Genomic DNA, 14,097 nt, shown 5'->3' with positions numbered 1-14,097 from the left:
AGTTTAAATTTTGTTTTATGGTTAGTTTGGAAAATAAAAGTTTTAGGCAATTAGATTGAACCATTTTCGTATATTTTAAAACTGGCCGAGATAGATAGTTTCTTATAATATGATGTACTTTTAATTTTTCTTAATAACATAAGTCCATTACTTTTTTTCTTAATACTACTATTCTTGTTTCCAAACAAAATTAGTTTTTTTTTAAAAGACTACAATCCATGTTTCCAAACACTCCAAATTTTTTTAATAGTCCTATTCAAGTCTCCAAACATTCCAATTTTGTACTTGAGTTTTAATAATATAGATATAAAATATAGTATTCGTTAACTTTCTTTATTTAAAAAATGTAAATGTCAATTATTTACAAAATTGGGTCATACAACATATAATTCCTAAATTATTTACACATTACATTAAATCTGGCCCATAAAAAAATTGTAATCAATGTCCATTAGCCCAACTAATTACTCCGGGAAAGGGTTTGTTATGTAATGTGCTAATAAAAAACTAAAACAATTTATTTTTTTGCTTCTTCTTATCTTCGATATGTCGCTGCATCTCTCACTTTCTTAACTCTTCGTCTTCTTCGTGTTCTTCAATCCTTCAAACACCTAACTCAAATACAGAATCTGAACTACTTTGATGTCATGTTCACTCTCAATCCGGATTAAATACAATCGATCTATTGTATTACAGGTTAGACTTTTTAAATTTGTTTGCTCTAATTTCATTGCAAGGGTTTGCCAGATTTTATATTGTTAAATACCATCGATCTATTGAATAAATAGATGAGGGAATTTCAAATGTAACAAAACCAACACGAAAATTTCAAAAAACGAAAGAGAAGATCATAAAACAATAAAATAAAAGTTATGCAAAATAACTCCTTATTAGGTGGCCATAACTTCCACTAATCAGTCTTTGTCTTCTCCACCTTTATGATATTAGTGCATAACTTCTTAGATGTAGATGTCATGTCCATTTGATCACACTCATCTTCCTTACGCTTGTTACTTGGGGTGGAAACATCTTCTGATGAGTTCTCATTGATATGATCAATTGCAAGAAGCTAAAAAATAATTAACAACCCCAGTCTGTGTCAATTGTTTCAATTGAACAAATGATCTTGCAACTGTCAACCTATATGGTTATAAATATATAAATTTAAAACTCTTATGATAAGGACCACATTAACATCCAGATACGTAACGTAGTATTATTACCTCAAAACTCTGTAAAATCTCAGAAATACATCTCACGTCTACCTCATTCCAATCGTGAGCAACCCTTGTGATTATCTTCTTTTCATTACTTTGATCCAAAATAGCTAGGGGAAGAGGATCATTCAACATCCTGATCAAAACAATAATTAGTACGCCAAAGTTGAAAATTTTTAATAGAGCCAAAATCAGCAATATATATTTCATACTTACTTCTGTTTAAAATCGATAGCTTCCTCCATTGTTGGATTGAGAAACACAAGTGAAGCATCAAATGCATTGGTTATTTGTTTTTCTCCTATTTTATTAAATAAAAATATTCAGAAAACCTTTCATTCATACTTTGGGTAAAGTACATATAAGATGTGGAGTGTATACCTCTGTATTCGCTGATTTTTGCAAACCTTATCAAGCATATAATACTTTCATCATTAGCTTCTTCCACCGATTCAAATTGCTCAGCATATTTTCCCCATAAGCAACATGCCACTTCATGACCACTGAGAGAAGATACCGAAATTTATTGAAACTTAGGACACAAAATGTAAAAATAATTATTAAAAGCTATTACTGAAACTACCTTGTATCACGCAAACGGAAATGAACTCTTTTTGTGTCATTTCCCTTAGCTTGGACCATAGCTACTGGTCCAAGATCAGTAACCTGTCCCATGATATCTGTGTCAATAACAAATAAAGATTTACTTCATTATAATAGTTAACAACTATATATATACAAAAAGTAAAAATCGTTATGTACACATACCAATTAGAAAATGGGGTTTCAGCTTTCCATTACCAATCTCCTCGTAGTTAGCCAGATTAAGGAAGTGATTATCATTCCGATAATCAGAAGGGGTTATTGATGTGTCTCCTATGATTGTCATCTTGTACTGCTGCGTCGTAGGTCGATATTGACCCACTCCTACCCCAGTTATTTTCACGGTGTCAATGACCTTCCATTCACCAACACGTAGGTAACGTTGAACACGAGTTATTTGAGATCTCTTGCATGATGCTTGGATTTTAGCACCCTTTTAAGAAAACAGAGTAGAATATGAGTAACTATTAGATGAGAATCGATATACATATGCATATATATTCTGTCAAAGAAAATGTATCTTACAGTTTGGTCAACCAGGACGCACTCAAGAGTATCTCCTCCATAGCTGGTGGTTTGTTTCCAGGAATGAAGCAGTTTCAGAGTGAGACGCCATTCATCTCGGAACGGTTTGAGATCCTTAATAAGACACAATTTTCTTTCGTTTGACATGTTTGCTGTGAGACCTCGATGTTAAAGTCTTTGAATGTAGTCTCAGTATATATAGATGGGTGAAGAAATATAGGTTAAGCTGTATTTATGGCGAGGATATAAGTATCACCGATATTTGCTCCTTTCTGTTTTTGATGAAATCATATATATTGTAATATATGTTATTGAAAATTAGATACTATTGATTTTGTTCACGCGAAATGTTCGCTCAAATTATGGAAGTTCTATTTAATTGGTTAAAACTTTTTAGGATATCTTGCTATTTAGTCATAGATATTTCCTAAATATCTTCATCATAAATCGTTAGGGTATATACTATTTTGTTCCTATTGATGCTTTTACGTGGGGAGAAGGTATTCATCGATCAGTTACAGTGAATAAGATCTTATACGATAAGAATGAGATATTTAAGGTAACTATTTTTTTCAAAATTCAAATCGATGGGTTATAGAATAAATGGATTTCTATGGGCTTTAGAAAAACCGGCAGACGCAACAATTTAAACAAACCCTGTTTCCAAACAGATTTATTTTTTAAACTACTAATCAAGTTTCCAAACAATCCCATTTTGTACTCCAGTTTTAATAAGATAGATGTAACCGTATCATTTTACCCGCAAAGTTTCTTGTGGGTCCCATTCAATTTCATGGGCACTAAGTCGTAGCCTCGTAGGCATGGATGCCTCCGGTATAAGCACATTCAAATTTTATATATGTTCTGATTAATAATATTTTAAACTTGGCACAAGTATATAATTCTGTATAAAATTTCATTATAAATCTCTTATTTATTTCATGTTCGATTAATAATATTTAAAATAGTTTTCTAGATTTTCAATATTTAGTTTAGATATTCGGATTGATTTTTTTAAGAATATTGCTCGTTTAAATACATTTTAATATCACCCTTCTTTTTCTTTGATTTTGGTGAGGCCCCCACGTAACCATGCCGGTAAAAACTAGATATGATAACATCAAATTCAGAGTATCTTGCGAATAATCTGGTTTAGCGCACACTAATATCCTCAACACTCCATTTTGTTCTACAAAGAGAAATGAAAGTTAATAGGATGGACTAGTAACCGGATACATGAACCATGTCCCGGTTTGATAGCTTGTGTCCTTACAAGACATCTCCTTCTTCAGCTGTTTTATCTCAAGGGTTTCAGTCCCAGAGATGCTCTCAGTCTATTAGCTTCTGCAATCTCAGGATCTGGATGATCCGTACCATCTTCCTTCATCTTCTCCTTCTTCTCCTTCTTCTTCTTAGGTTCCTCCCTATCATCACTCTCATGTCTCTTACGATCCCTACTCCTGCTTCTACTCCTCCGCCTTGCCCTCTCTCTTTCTCTGTCTCTGCCTCGTTCCCTCTCCCTGTCTCGGTCCCTATAGTGATCTCTATCTCTCTCTCTCTCCCTATCCCGGTCTCGACCACGCCCACGTTCCCTCTCATAGTCTCGATCCATGTCATAGTCTCTATCATAATCACGGTCCCTGCCAACGATAAGGTGTCAACATCAATGATAATGGCATGTAATAAATACAAACACAATAGGTAAGCTATTGTAAGAATGTTTGATCCATCATACTCCTTACTGTACACTGTCAGTACAGTAAAACCTGTTGGGATCTCTACAATTTCAATTTCGGAAGCTGTATGAAACCGCTGATGGCTTGAGATGCCAAAGAGGAAACAGACATTCAAAACAGAGAATACTAGACATGGTGCGTGAGCATTAGCTAGATCAAAACAGCTTCCACAAACATATCACAAGAACAAATAGAATGGTAAGGGCAAGGATTCAGATACCTGTGCCTATGACTATCACGTCTCCTTTCCCTGTCTCTGTCCCTATCTCTTTCTCTTTCAGGACTCCTACGGTAGTGATCCTGTAAGCGAGGAGGAAGATGGTATCAACACAACAGTTGCTATATATAAACAGAGATGAGAACAGATACAAAACTATTGAAGAGCAAAAGCAATGACCTTCTCGTCTTCAGATCCGTCAGCCATCCCTTCATTCTCCTCTTTTTCCTCTTCTTCTTCAAAGTCGTCTTCCAAAACACTCTTCCTCGGCTCTAACAAACCATTCTGTTCAAGCGTCCACCTATCATTACAGTAACAGATTAACCAAAAATCTAATATTAAGCTATATACTTGTATAGCAAAAGAACAAACCTTTTCTTCAAGCGTGGCATTGCGATATCACAAGAATAGTCCTTGGTTAAGAGCTCCTCAATGACTTCATCCACATGCGTCAACGAAAACCCTACACAAACCCAAGGAGATAAACCTCGTTAGTGAACAAACCAATCAAAGGTTTTAACTTCATTGAATGAAAACGAAACTTACTCCCATCAGATAGCTTTTGCCTCACTTTACGGTAGTCATTGTAGAGAGGCTCGAGGTAGCGATAGACATCAACATCAGAGCCAGTGAGACGGAGATAAAACGCACCTAGAATACGAACATACCTGCACAAACACAAAAGAGTAAACATTCTTAAGAACCAATCTTAAGGCGCAGGAATCTAAAGCTAGCCAACCATATATATGCTTGAGAAATAGCTAAGACCAGACTAAACGCATCTAGTATACGAAAATATCTGCAGAAACACAAGTGAGTCAAATCTTCTCAAGAATCAACCTTTATAACAACACCCAACAAGCTTGATAATCCTAAGGCGCAAGAATCTAAAGCTAGCCAAACATATATACGCTTAAGAACGAGCTAAGACTAGGCTAATTGCAGTATCAAACACACAAGACTTTGGTCAGAAACCCTACTCGTAATCCTCTCAAGACTCAACCTTTATAACACCCAAAACGTTGCACTATCAAAAGAAAAGAGCTTTGGCTAAGAAACCATACTTGTAATCATCGTTCTTGATGAACTCCACGACGATCTCTTTCTCAGGCTGGATCTGCAGCATCTTCAGTATCAGGCAAAGGAAAGGAGTGGGCTTGCGGTTACCACCGAAGGTTCCGCCAACGTGGTCGAGCTCCATAGCCTTATCTACAAGCGTCTCCGCCGTGAGGCCGAAGCACTGCTCTTTCCAGAAAGTGTGATTGTAGATTTTCGTCCGCACGATCTTCTCCACCAGATTCTGAGGGTTCGTGCCTCTTATGTTCTTCGCCAACGGATCCGTCCGGTTCGCCATGGTCGTAGGGAGAAACCCAGGAACCGCCTAGTCGCCGGAATAGCTAGGATTAAACGACGATGTTTCAGGCGTGTGCTTCCACGAATCTGCAGTGGTGGAATACGAAGACACTAGGGATGGCTTCGGAGAGAATATATTCGAAAGGTCGGCTTTTGATATTAATGGGCCTTGATTTAATTAGTAGGCACATAGCGAGAAGAGATTAATAGGCCTGGGCAGATAATCCGAGAACCGAACAACCGAATGGAAACCGATCCGATAAAACCGGTTTGGTTCGGTATCGGATCTTCTAAATAAATCAAACGGTTTATTCGCGGTGTAATGGTGGTCGGTTCGGTTTGGTTGAAAACCGAGAACCATTTGATTACCTCCGAAACCCGAAGATCATCAAGACACTCAGACACAACCCTAACCCCCATTTGTTTCCCTCTTTCGATTACACCGAGATACGCAAGATCCTCTGCGAAAATCACAACCAAACCTTTCTGAAATCTCGACTTCCGTATATCCTTTCCGAAATCCTTTCCATAACCCGAAAATTTGATGGAACCCTTTGTCCATCTCCTATATATGTTGATGCGTATCGTTAGACTTCACAAGCCATTCCACCTCTTTAAGCAGAAAGTAATCAATCTGAGGTGCTTAGTTTTCTTTAAATCATGTATCTTTGCTTTTCACTTTTAGATTCAGGTTTAAAGCTTGTGCTTTTTAGTCTTAATCTTGAAAGACTTAGATATGAAGCTTGAGTTGTCATTTATGATTTTGATGAGTCTTAATGTGTTTTGTACCTTATTATTCTTAGTGTAGTTTGTGTAATAAGTACTAAGCCTTGTGATGTTAGTTTTTTGATCTTTGTTCTTCATCGTTAGTTCTTCTTGTTAGTTCTTCAATATTAGTTCACTTCTTCACTTCATCGTTTATGATCTTAGTTCTTCGTCGTTTATGATTTTGATCTATGTTAACCGAAAAAGACTAATATTAGTTCTTCACTTCTTCTATTGTTTTCAATCTCATCTGTAAAGCTAATAATAATATTTTTTTTCTCTTGCAGATGACATCCTCAGCTTTCGATAACCAACAAACCGATGTTGATATGCAATGTGAAGACCAAGAGTACCAAGAGACAAGTGCTAATGCGAATGCCACATCTGGAGCATCCTCTCAGGCGAATAAGGTGAAGAAGTTGGTTGTAACAAGGTCTCGTGTGTGGGAGCATTTCACAAGAACCAAAGAGATCCGAGACAAGTGTGTATGTCACCATTGCCACAAGATCTTTTCATGTGCATCCAAGTCAGAAACTTCGAACCTGAAGCAGCATCTGCAAATCTGCAAAGAACACCAGTCGTTTTTAATTGGTCAGAAAACGAATCAACAACAGATTGGTAATGAAGGAAATCTGAAGCCATCTAAAGTTTCTGAGACTGTTTTCAAAGAAGCGTGTAATGAGTTGGTGGTGTCAGCAGAGTTGCCACTTTCATTCATTGAAAGTACATCTTTCAAACACTTCTGCAATAAGGTAACCTTGTATAGTTTTGCATTTCTAATTCTCGTTTTAAAGTCATCTCAAATTACTTACTGTTTTATTCTTTTAAATTGCAAGGTTAACCTCTGGAAGCCTCACTTAAGAAGGACTGCGACCATGAACATTGTGGAGATGTTTGTGGAGAAGAAAGCTGCATTGAAGAACTTACTCTGCACAAGCAAACAAAGGGTTTCCCTTACCACTGATATTTGGACTGCTCAAGTGACAGGTAAGACATACGTTTTAATACTCTTTGTACTTACTGATATTTGAACTTACTCTGCATACATTTTAATTATGTGTTTCATGCATATCAGGAGCAAGTTACATGGTTATCACAGCACATTTTATTGACGAATCGTGGCAGCTGAAGAAGTTAATCATTGGCTTCAAGTACATCATTGATCACAAAGGTCAGACCATTGCTAATGTTCTTTTAAACTGTTTAGAAGACTGGAGAATTGAGAAACTGTTCTGCATCACAGTAGATAATGCAACTGCCAATACTTCTGCTTTAGGGAGGTTCCATAGTGTCTTTAGCTCAATTTCCCCTGATGCTTTAGTCTTAGATGGAAATTATTTACACATGAGGTGTGCTGCGCATATTATAAATTTGATTGCTAAGGAGGGGTTGTGTGATTTAGGCGATAATGTATTAGCAATCAGAAATGCGGTACAGTATGTTCGGTCTTCTACCAGTAGGGTCAATGCTTTTGATCAAAGAGTCACAACTGGTAAGATGACTCGTGGTAGCTTGCCTTTGGATGTAAAGACTAGGTGGAATTCAACTTTTCTTATGCTAACTAGAGCATTACAGTTTAAGGTAGCATTTGATAAGATGGAAGCAGAGGATAGGCTGTACAATGACTACTTTTTGGAAGTAGAAAATGGGGTTAAGAAGTGTGGACCACCTGCTGCTAGCGACTGGAGTGGTGTTGAGAAGCTGATTCGGTTTTTGGTCATCTTCTACAACAGCACTTTGATTGTCTCTGCCTCATCTAAGGTCAATGCATACAAATGCTATGTTGAGATAGTGACAATTGAGAGAAATCTCACTGGTTTAGCGAATAGCTTAGATTCTGAGTTGAAGTTGACAGCATCTGACATGTTGAAGAAGTTTTTGAAGTATTGGGAAGGTATCAAGGGTCTTAATAAAATGTTGATCCTAGCGACAGTCTTTGATCCTAGGAATAAGATGCATTTTGCTAAGCTATGTTTTGAGAAACTGTATGGGAAAGACAGTTATGAGGCTAAGGAAATGCTAGGATCAGTGATTGATCTTCTCCAGAGCATGTTCAAGGAGTACAACTTGCGTTTTAGAGAGTCTTCTGGCCAGCCAACACAGTCAACTCAAGCGTCTAGTGTCCTTGTTCCAGAGTCTCAGGAGCAAGCATCAGAAAGAATGGAACTGGTAGTTGATGATTTTGGGTATGAAAGGATGGATGTTGTGTACAAGGAACTTGTAGCTGAAAAAGGTGAGGACACAAGGGATGAACTTGAGGTTTACTTGAAGGAAGCTGTTGAGACTCCTAAACTCTTACCGGGAACCCAGTTTGACATTTTGTCATGGTGGAGAGTGCACAAAATCAAGTATCCGGTTCTTGCAGAAATGGTCAGAGATCTCCTTGCTATGCAGATTTCATCAGTGGCTTCAGAGAGTGCATTTAGCACAACTGGTAGAATATTAGAACCGCACAGAAGCTGCTTAACTCACTTCATGATAGAGGTTCTTCTGTGTAGCGAGCAATGGATGCATGCTGATATTAAACTTACTGAAAGGATCATCACAAATGAACAAATTCTTGCCGAAGTTGAACAGCTTGATAAACTTGAGAAATGTATGTTTCTTCTACTTAAGTTCTCGCCATTAAAATTTGTATATGTGTTCTCTTACTAATTCATTTGTATACTGTTCTTTTGTTAGAGTTTGAGGTTCACAACCTTGGTGATTGAAGTCTCGGTTTTGAAGTTTGATGGTTGAAGATTGAAGTTTCAAGTTTGAAAGTTTTAGTTTTTTTCATTTCATTGAACAATGTTGGTTTTTGTTTGGTTTTGGATCATGAATCTTGTTTGGTTTTAATTTCAATAGTTGTGATTTTTATTTGGTTTTAGATTCAATAAAATTATATGTTTGGTTTTTACGTTTGTGACTTTGTGTTTCATTGTTGACTCTTTGTATACATTTATGTCTTGATGCACAAGACTACAAAGAGAATGTCTTAGTTTCTTTTTAGCTCGTTTGAACCTTTCTTGATGCACAAGACTACAAAGAGAATGTCTTAGCTCTTTTTAGCAAGTAATTAGTGTTAAACCAAGTACAATTTAGTGTTTCTTAACCCAAAACCCGATTAAGCTCCGACACCCGAAGTGTAAACCGGGTACAACCGGTTCTTTGGTATGGTGCTAAACCCGAACCGAACCCGATAAAAATCACACCGAAACCGACCCGAACTTTTAAAAGATCCGAATGGGGCTGTTTATGGAAGAACCGAAGACCCGACACCCGATTGCACCCGACCCGAAACCCGAATAGGCCATCGAATGCCCATGCCTAGAGATTAATATGCCTATTAGAAACTGAGGTGACGCCGTTAGTTGGACGTCCATTAAGGTCATTATTTCTGCAACATTTGAATAGTCAATTTATTAGTTCGGATCCGTTATTTCGACTAATTCGGGTAAAAATGTTTAAAATATATTTTACAATTAAAGGAAATTTGGTATGAATTGCCTCGAATAATTATCGGTTCAGTTCAAATATTTAAATTAGGAACCATCCAGAAATACTCTAGTATTTATTTCTATTATTTTTTATCACACAGTTAATTCTAGTTTTATTCTATGTTTTAAATTCAAATGAACTAAATTAAACTTGGTCGAACTATATTTACTCATCATCCAAAGTATTTTTTGTTCAGTTACCTATCCGGTTTTGAAAATATATTGACAAAAACCAATTTAGTTTCCTTCGCTACTGTATCTTTACATTATGAAAACTAGATTATTCTGTTATGGAAATTTTAAAGTGGGTGTTAAGAACGGTTCACACTATAACTTGCATTACTTCAAATATATGAAACATATTTTCTATTACTGTGATTCTTAGATAATCTTACAAGAAAGGGAAAAAAACTTATACATGGAGATCTCTCTTTCTCTATACAATAGAATGATGATCCATTTGCAACTAAAATGATTATTATATTTTCTGCTTTCACCTGTTTCCAAGGATTTGACCCAAAACAGGGAAAATATAAAATAAAAAGTTGTATCAGTATCTAAAAGATATATCTTATCTACTTATAAGATCCTCAGCAGATCCGTACGACTGTCACTGACCCAGATAAGTTTCTTTATTCAGTTTCTGAAAAGAACCAGTCTTCCATATCCAACACACAAATTGAACACACGCAAAATATTTCTACATGTCAGATAAACAAAATCATATCAAATCGGTTCTTGATTTATTACAGAGGATCGAAACCTAATAAATATCTTTTCATATATCATCATGATATAACGGTTGCACAAAAAAAACCATCATGATATAACTTGAGTTCTATACAAAATGCATCTCACTATCTACATTTTTGTATTATGCAATAATTCAAAGTGGTCCTAAAGAAAACAAAAGAACCCCACACACGATTCCATGAACATGACCTAACAAGTAACTCCATACAAAAGACAAATACGTGCAACTTTATATGTATGATGACTGATACTGAAACTATAACCCCTAAAAATAAGATATCACGAGATATCCGTGATATTCTTTGATGCAATCTTCTTCCCCATGCTCTTTTTCATTTTAATTATGAGGAATTAAATAGTTGGTGATAATAATAATAGAAGAAAACCATCATAAATACCATCACCAGAGTCACATGACTCTACAACTCTTCTGAATCTGTCACTTTCTTTCTACATGTAGTCTTGTTGATTTTTGAATTTGTTTTTATTAGAGGTGGTGGAGAATTAAAAGCTATGTTCTGAAGGGTGTATGTATTAATGCCAGAGCCAGTCTTGCTTCTTAGATCATTGTCAAGTTGTTTTCTTTCTCAGTTACTTGATATCTAAGGAACAAACGAGATGAACAGTGGCTCTTGTTCTTCTTTAATGGAAGTGGGTTATGATCACCATCATCATGGTCATGAAGAGCTTCATGTTTTGGCCGTGGATGATAATCTTATTGACCGTAAACTCGTAGAGAAGTTGCTCAAGATCTCCTCTTGCAAAGGTTCCATTCTTTTCTTGCAACCTTCCCATTTTCTCTGATTTGTTTCCATTTTTTTTTTTTTGCATTTTGTATATTTCTCGTATTATTTCTTTTTATAATGTGATATTTTTTTGGTAAAAAATGTGATGTGTGATATTTTTTTTGTAGTTACAACAGCAGAGAATGCGATTAGAGCATTGGAGTATTTGGGTTTGGGAGATCATAATCAGCATATGGCATTGACCAATAATGTAAGAAAGATCTATAGGTTTCCTCTTGACACAATTGCCATAGGTCTTGTAGGACCCCAAAAATCTTGATAATGGTTAACAAACCTATGGAGAAAACTCAAAACGTGTTTCTTTCTCTCCAGAATTTGAAGGTGAATCTAATCATCACAGACTATTGCATGCCAGGAATGACAGGCTTCGAGCTACTCAAGAAAGTGAAGGTAACAAACTATACATAATAACCGATCTTCTCATTTGTTTAATTCAATTTAACAATCCTCTCATATGTGTTCCGTGGCAGGAGTCATCGAATCTGAAAGAGGTCCCTGTTGTGATAATGTCTTCAGAGTACATTCCTACTCGCATCAGCAAGTAAGAAAAATTGAGATCTAATAACAAGACCTCGTTATCTAGTTTCTTCCGGTGGAAGTAATTAACTAAGGGTATGACTAGTTTCTCCGCTACCACCCGCAAACGCAGTTTTGGCGGTTGGTAGCGGTTGTTGGCGTTTTGCAACAATCGCTCAAACCGTTCCAAACTGGTTCAAACCGTTATAAACCTCATAAATTCAAAAGCTGGTTGCAGTTAGCGTTTGCGTTTGTGGGCGGTTGCGGGAGGATAATTTTTTTTAAAAAAACAATGTAAATACAAAAAAAAATATTCAATAAAAATTTTAAATTGGAATTACAAAAATACTAAAATATATCTATTATATTTTAATTAGTATTATAAAATTTTAAAATAAAAATATTTTCTATAATTTTTAAAAATTTAAAACTATAATTTTCTAAATATAATTTTTATATTTATTATAATATTATGATTTTTGATATTTTTATAATTATATAAAATGTAAATATTGTTAGTTTATTATTTAACTGTGGCTGCATTTGATAGTTAACCAGTCATTAGTATGCCGCAAACGCACCAATTTCTAACATCAGAACCAGTCATACAAATCTCTTAAAACTGCTAGAAACCGCAACCACCTACATCCGCAAACTCTCGCAACAGCAACCGCTGCGTTTGAACCAGTCATGCACTAAGATCATCTTGTGTTCTGTTTTTGGTCTCTTAAATGCAGATGTTTGGCTAGTGGAGCTCAAATGTTTATGCAGAAGCCTCTGAAACTATCGGATGTTGAGAAACTTAAATGTCATCTCATGAACAGCAGAAGCTGACCATGAGAGACTATGTAGCCCTAACCATATAAGTATTTCATTATTTTGGTTCTTTATTTGATTGTGCTACATGTTTCTTTTTTGTTTCTTTTGAAAATCAAGAAATGTTTTCAAAATGTCTATAGTAATCTTAAGTTACACAAACACAAAAAGAAGCGTAAGAGATCAAAGAAAATGGTTGTGGTTATGAAGATGGTGACGATGTCTTTTCTCGTCCAAACCCTAAGCAACGAATAAATGGACAACACGATAAGAAGAAACATCTCCTTATTCCTAACCACTGAAAATGGAGGCCACACGCAATAACAATAACGAAATTGATGACTTTTGTGGCCATTGTTGCACAAGATTGTCATCGTTTCTGATTTCACAACAAGTCTGTGAGACTGCGCGAGGAGAAAAAATAAGAATCTCTGGAGTCTTGTGCAGCAAAAAAAGGTCTAAGTTTCTGTTTGAGACAAGACTATCGAAATTCGGAACACGAGTTTCTTGTTACATGGATGCTTCCTTTTTTTTTTTGAACAACATGGATGCTTCCTTTATTGTATAAGGTTATTATTACTTTCTAGACGGAACCTGATCAAAGCATCGACCAACCAAACCTTTTGTTTAATGTTCTCTTTAACTGTGTGTATCGCACGATTTCTAGACTTGCAGTATTGTACTAGATTAGATTAAGACCACTAGATTAGATTAAGACCCGAGCGTTGCGCGAGATAAACATTATATATAAAAATTATTTTATGTATTATATGTTCTTACATATTATGAAATAATAAATATATATTGAATAATTAAAAGTCATTAACTATTACATATATAATTAAATTGGTGCGAAGGTATAAATCAATTTTACTAATCTAAACAATTTTTTAAAAAATTTGATAGGATATGTAATTAAATTTAAATGATATTAACATACATAGTATATTTTTAATATTAATGTCTATTAAATGATGATTTCTACTCATATGTTTTTTTGATCATGTGTATCTTTAATAGCAAAAACTTTAAATTACTGATAACAAAATTTTCATTGTGCGATTAATAATTTTAGTAATTTATAATTTAAAAAAATTTATCAATGTTAGTTCAAAACTTTTATCAAAAAAAACTATTCAAAGTAAATTTTGAAATTAAAATATTTATTTATTAAATATGGTTTATAGTTTAATTTAGAATGATATACATACATATATATTTTAAATATTAATGATTAATTAAATTAAACTTTTATTTATATGATTTTGTAATCATTTGTATTTTGTCATAACAAAAATTTTAAACCATGGA

General features: G+C 35.1%; 3 protein-coding genes across 3 annotated transcripts; 1 reads left to right on the top strand and 2 right to left on the bottom strand.

Annotated features, from left to right (window-relative positions):
- Positions 1 to 910: 910 nt before the first annotated feature.
- On the bottom strand, positions 911 to 2,492 carry LOC106448557 (replication protein A 70 kDa DNA-binding subunit A-like). Its single transcript, XM_048752872.1, has 7 exons — positions 2,346 to 2,492; positions 1,986 to 2,253; positions 1,801 to 1,897; positions 1,599 to 1,720; positions 1,434 to 1,518; positions 1,224 to 1,353; positions 911 to 1,069 (listed from the first exon to the last, which is right to left on the bottom strand). The coding sequence occupies exons 1-7, from the start codon at positions 2,490 to 2,492 to the stop codon at positions 911 to 913; spliced, it is 1,008 nt and encodes a 335-aa protein (XP_048608829.1).
- Positions 2,493 to 3,432: 940 nt separating this feature from the next.
- LOC106388170 (pre-mRNA-splicing factor 38) lies at positions 3,433 to 5,838 on the bottom strand. Its single transcript, XM_013828180.3, has 6 exons — positions 5,363 to 5,838; positions 4,845 to 4,966; positions 4,671 to 4,761; positions 4,479 to 4,599; positions 4,302 to 4,381; positions 3,433 to 3,985 (listed from the first exon to the last, which is right to left on the bottom strand). Exons 1-6 carry the CDS (start codon positions 5,650 to 5,652, stop codon positions 3,643 to 3,645), a joined length of 1,047 nt encoding a protein of 348 aa, XP_013683634.2. The 5' UTR covers positions 5,653 to 5,838; the 3' UTR covers positions 3,433 to 3,642.
- Positions 5,839 to 10,929: 5,091 nt separating this feature from the next.
- On the top strand, positions 10,930 to 12,997 carry LOC106385426 (two-component response regulator ARR16). Its single transcript, XM_013825341.3, has 6 exons — positions 10,930 to 11,414; positions 11,562 to 11,644; positions 11,767 to 11,844; positions 11,925 to 11,995; positions 12,708 to 12,877; positions 12,967 to 12,997. The coding sequence occupies exons 1-5, from the start codon at positions 11,267 to 11,269 to the stop codon at positions 12,802 to 12,804; spliced, it is 477 nt and encodes a 158-aa protein (XP_013680795.2). The 5' UTR covers positions 10,930 to 11,266; the 3' UTR covers positions 12,805 to 12,877; positions 12,967 to 12,997.
- Positions 12,998 to 14,097: the final 1,100 nt, after the last annotated feature.

Source organism: Brassica napus, chromosome C3 (assembly GCF_020379485.1).
Source record: "Brassica napus cultivar Da-Ae chromosome C3, Da-Ae, whole genome shotgun sequence".
NCBI classification, from domain to species: Eukaryota; Viridiplantae; Streptophyta; class Magnoliopsida; order Brassicales; family Brassicaceae; genus Brassica; species Brassica napus.
This window is presented reverse-complemented; position numbering and strand designations above follow the sequence as displayed.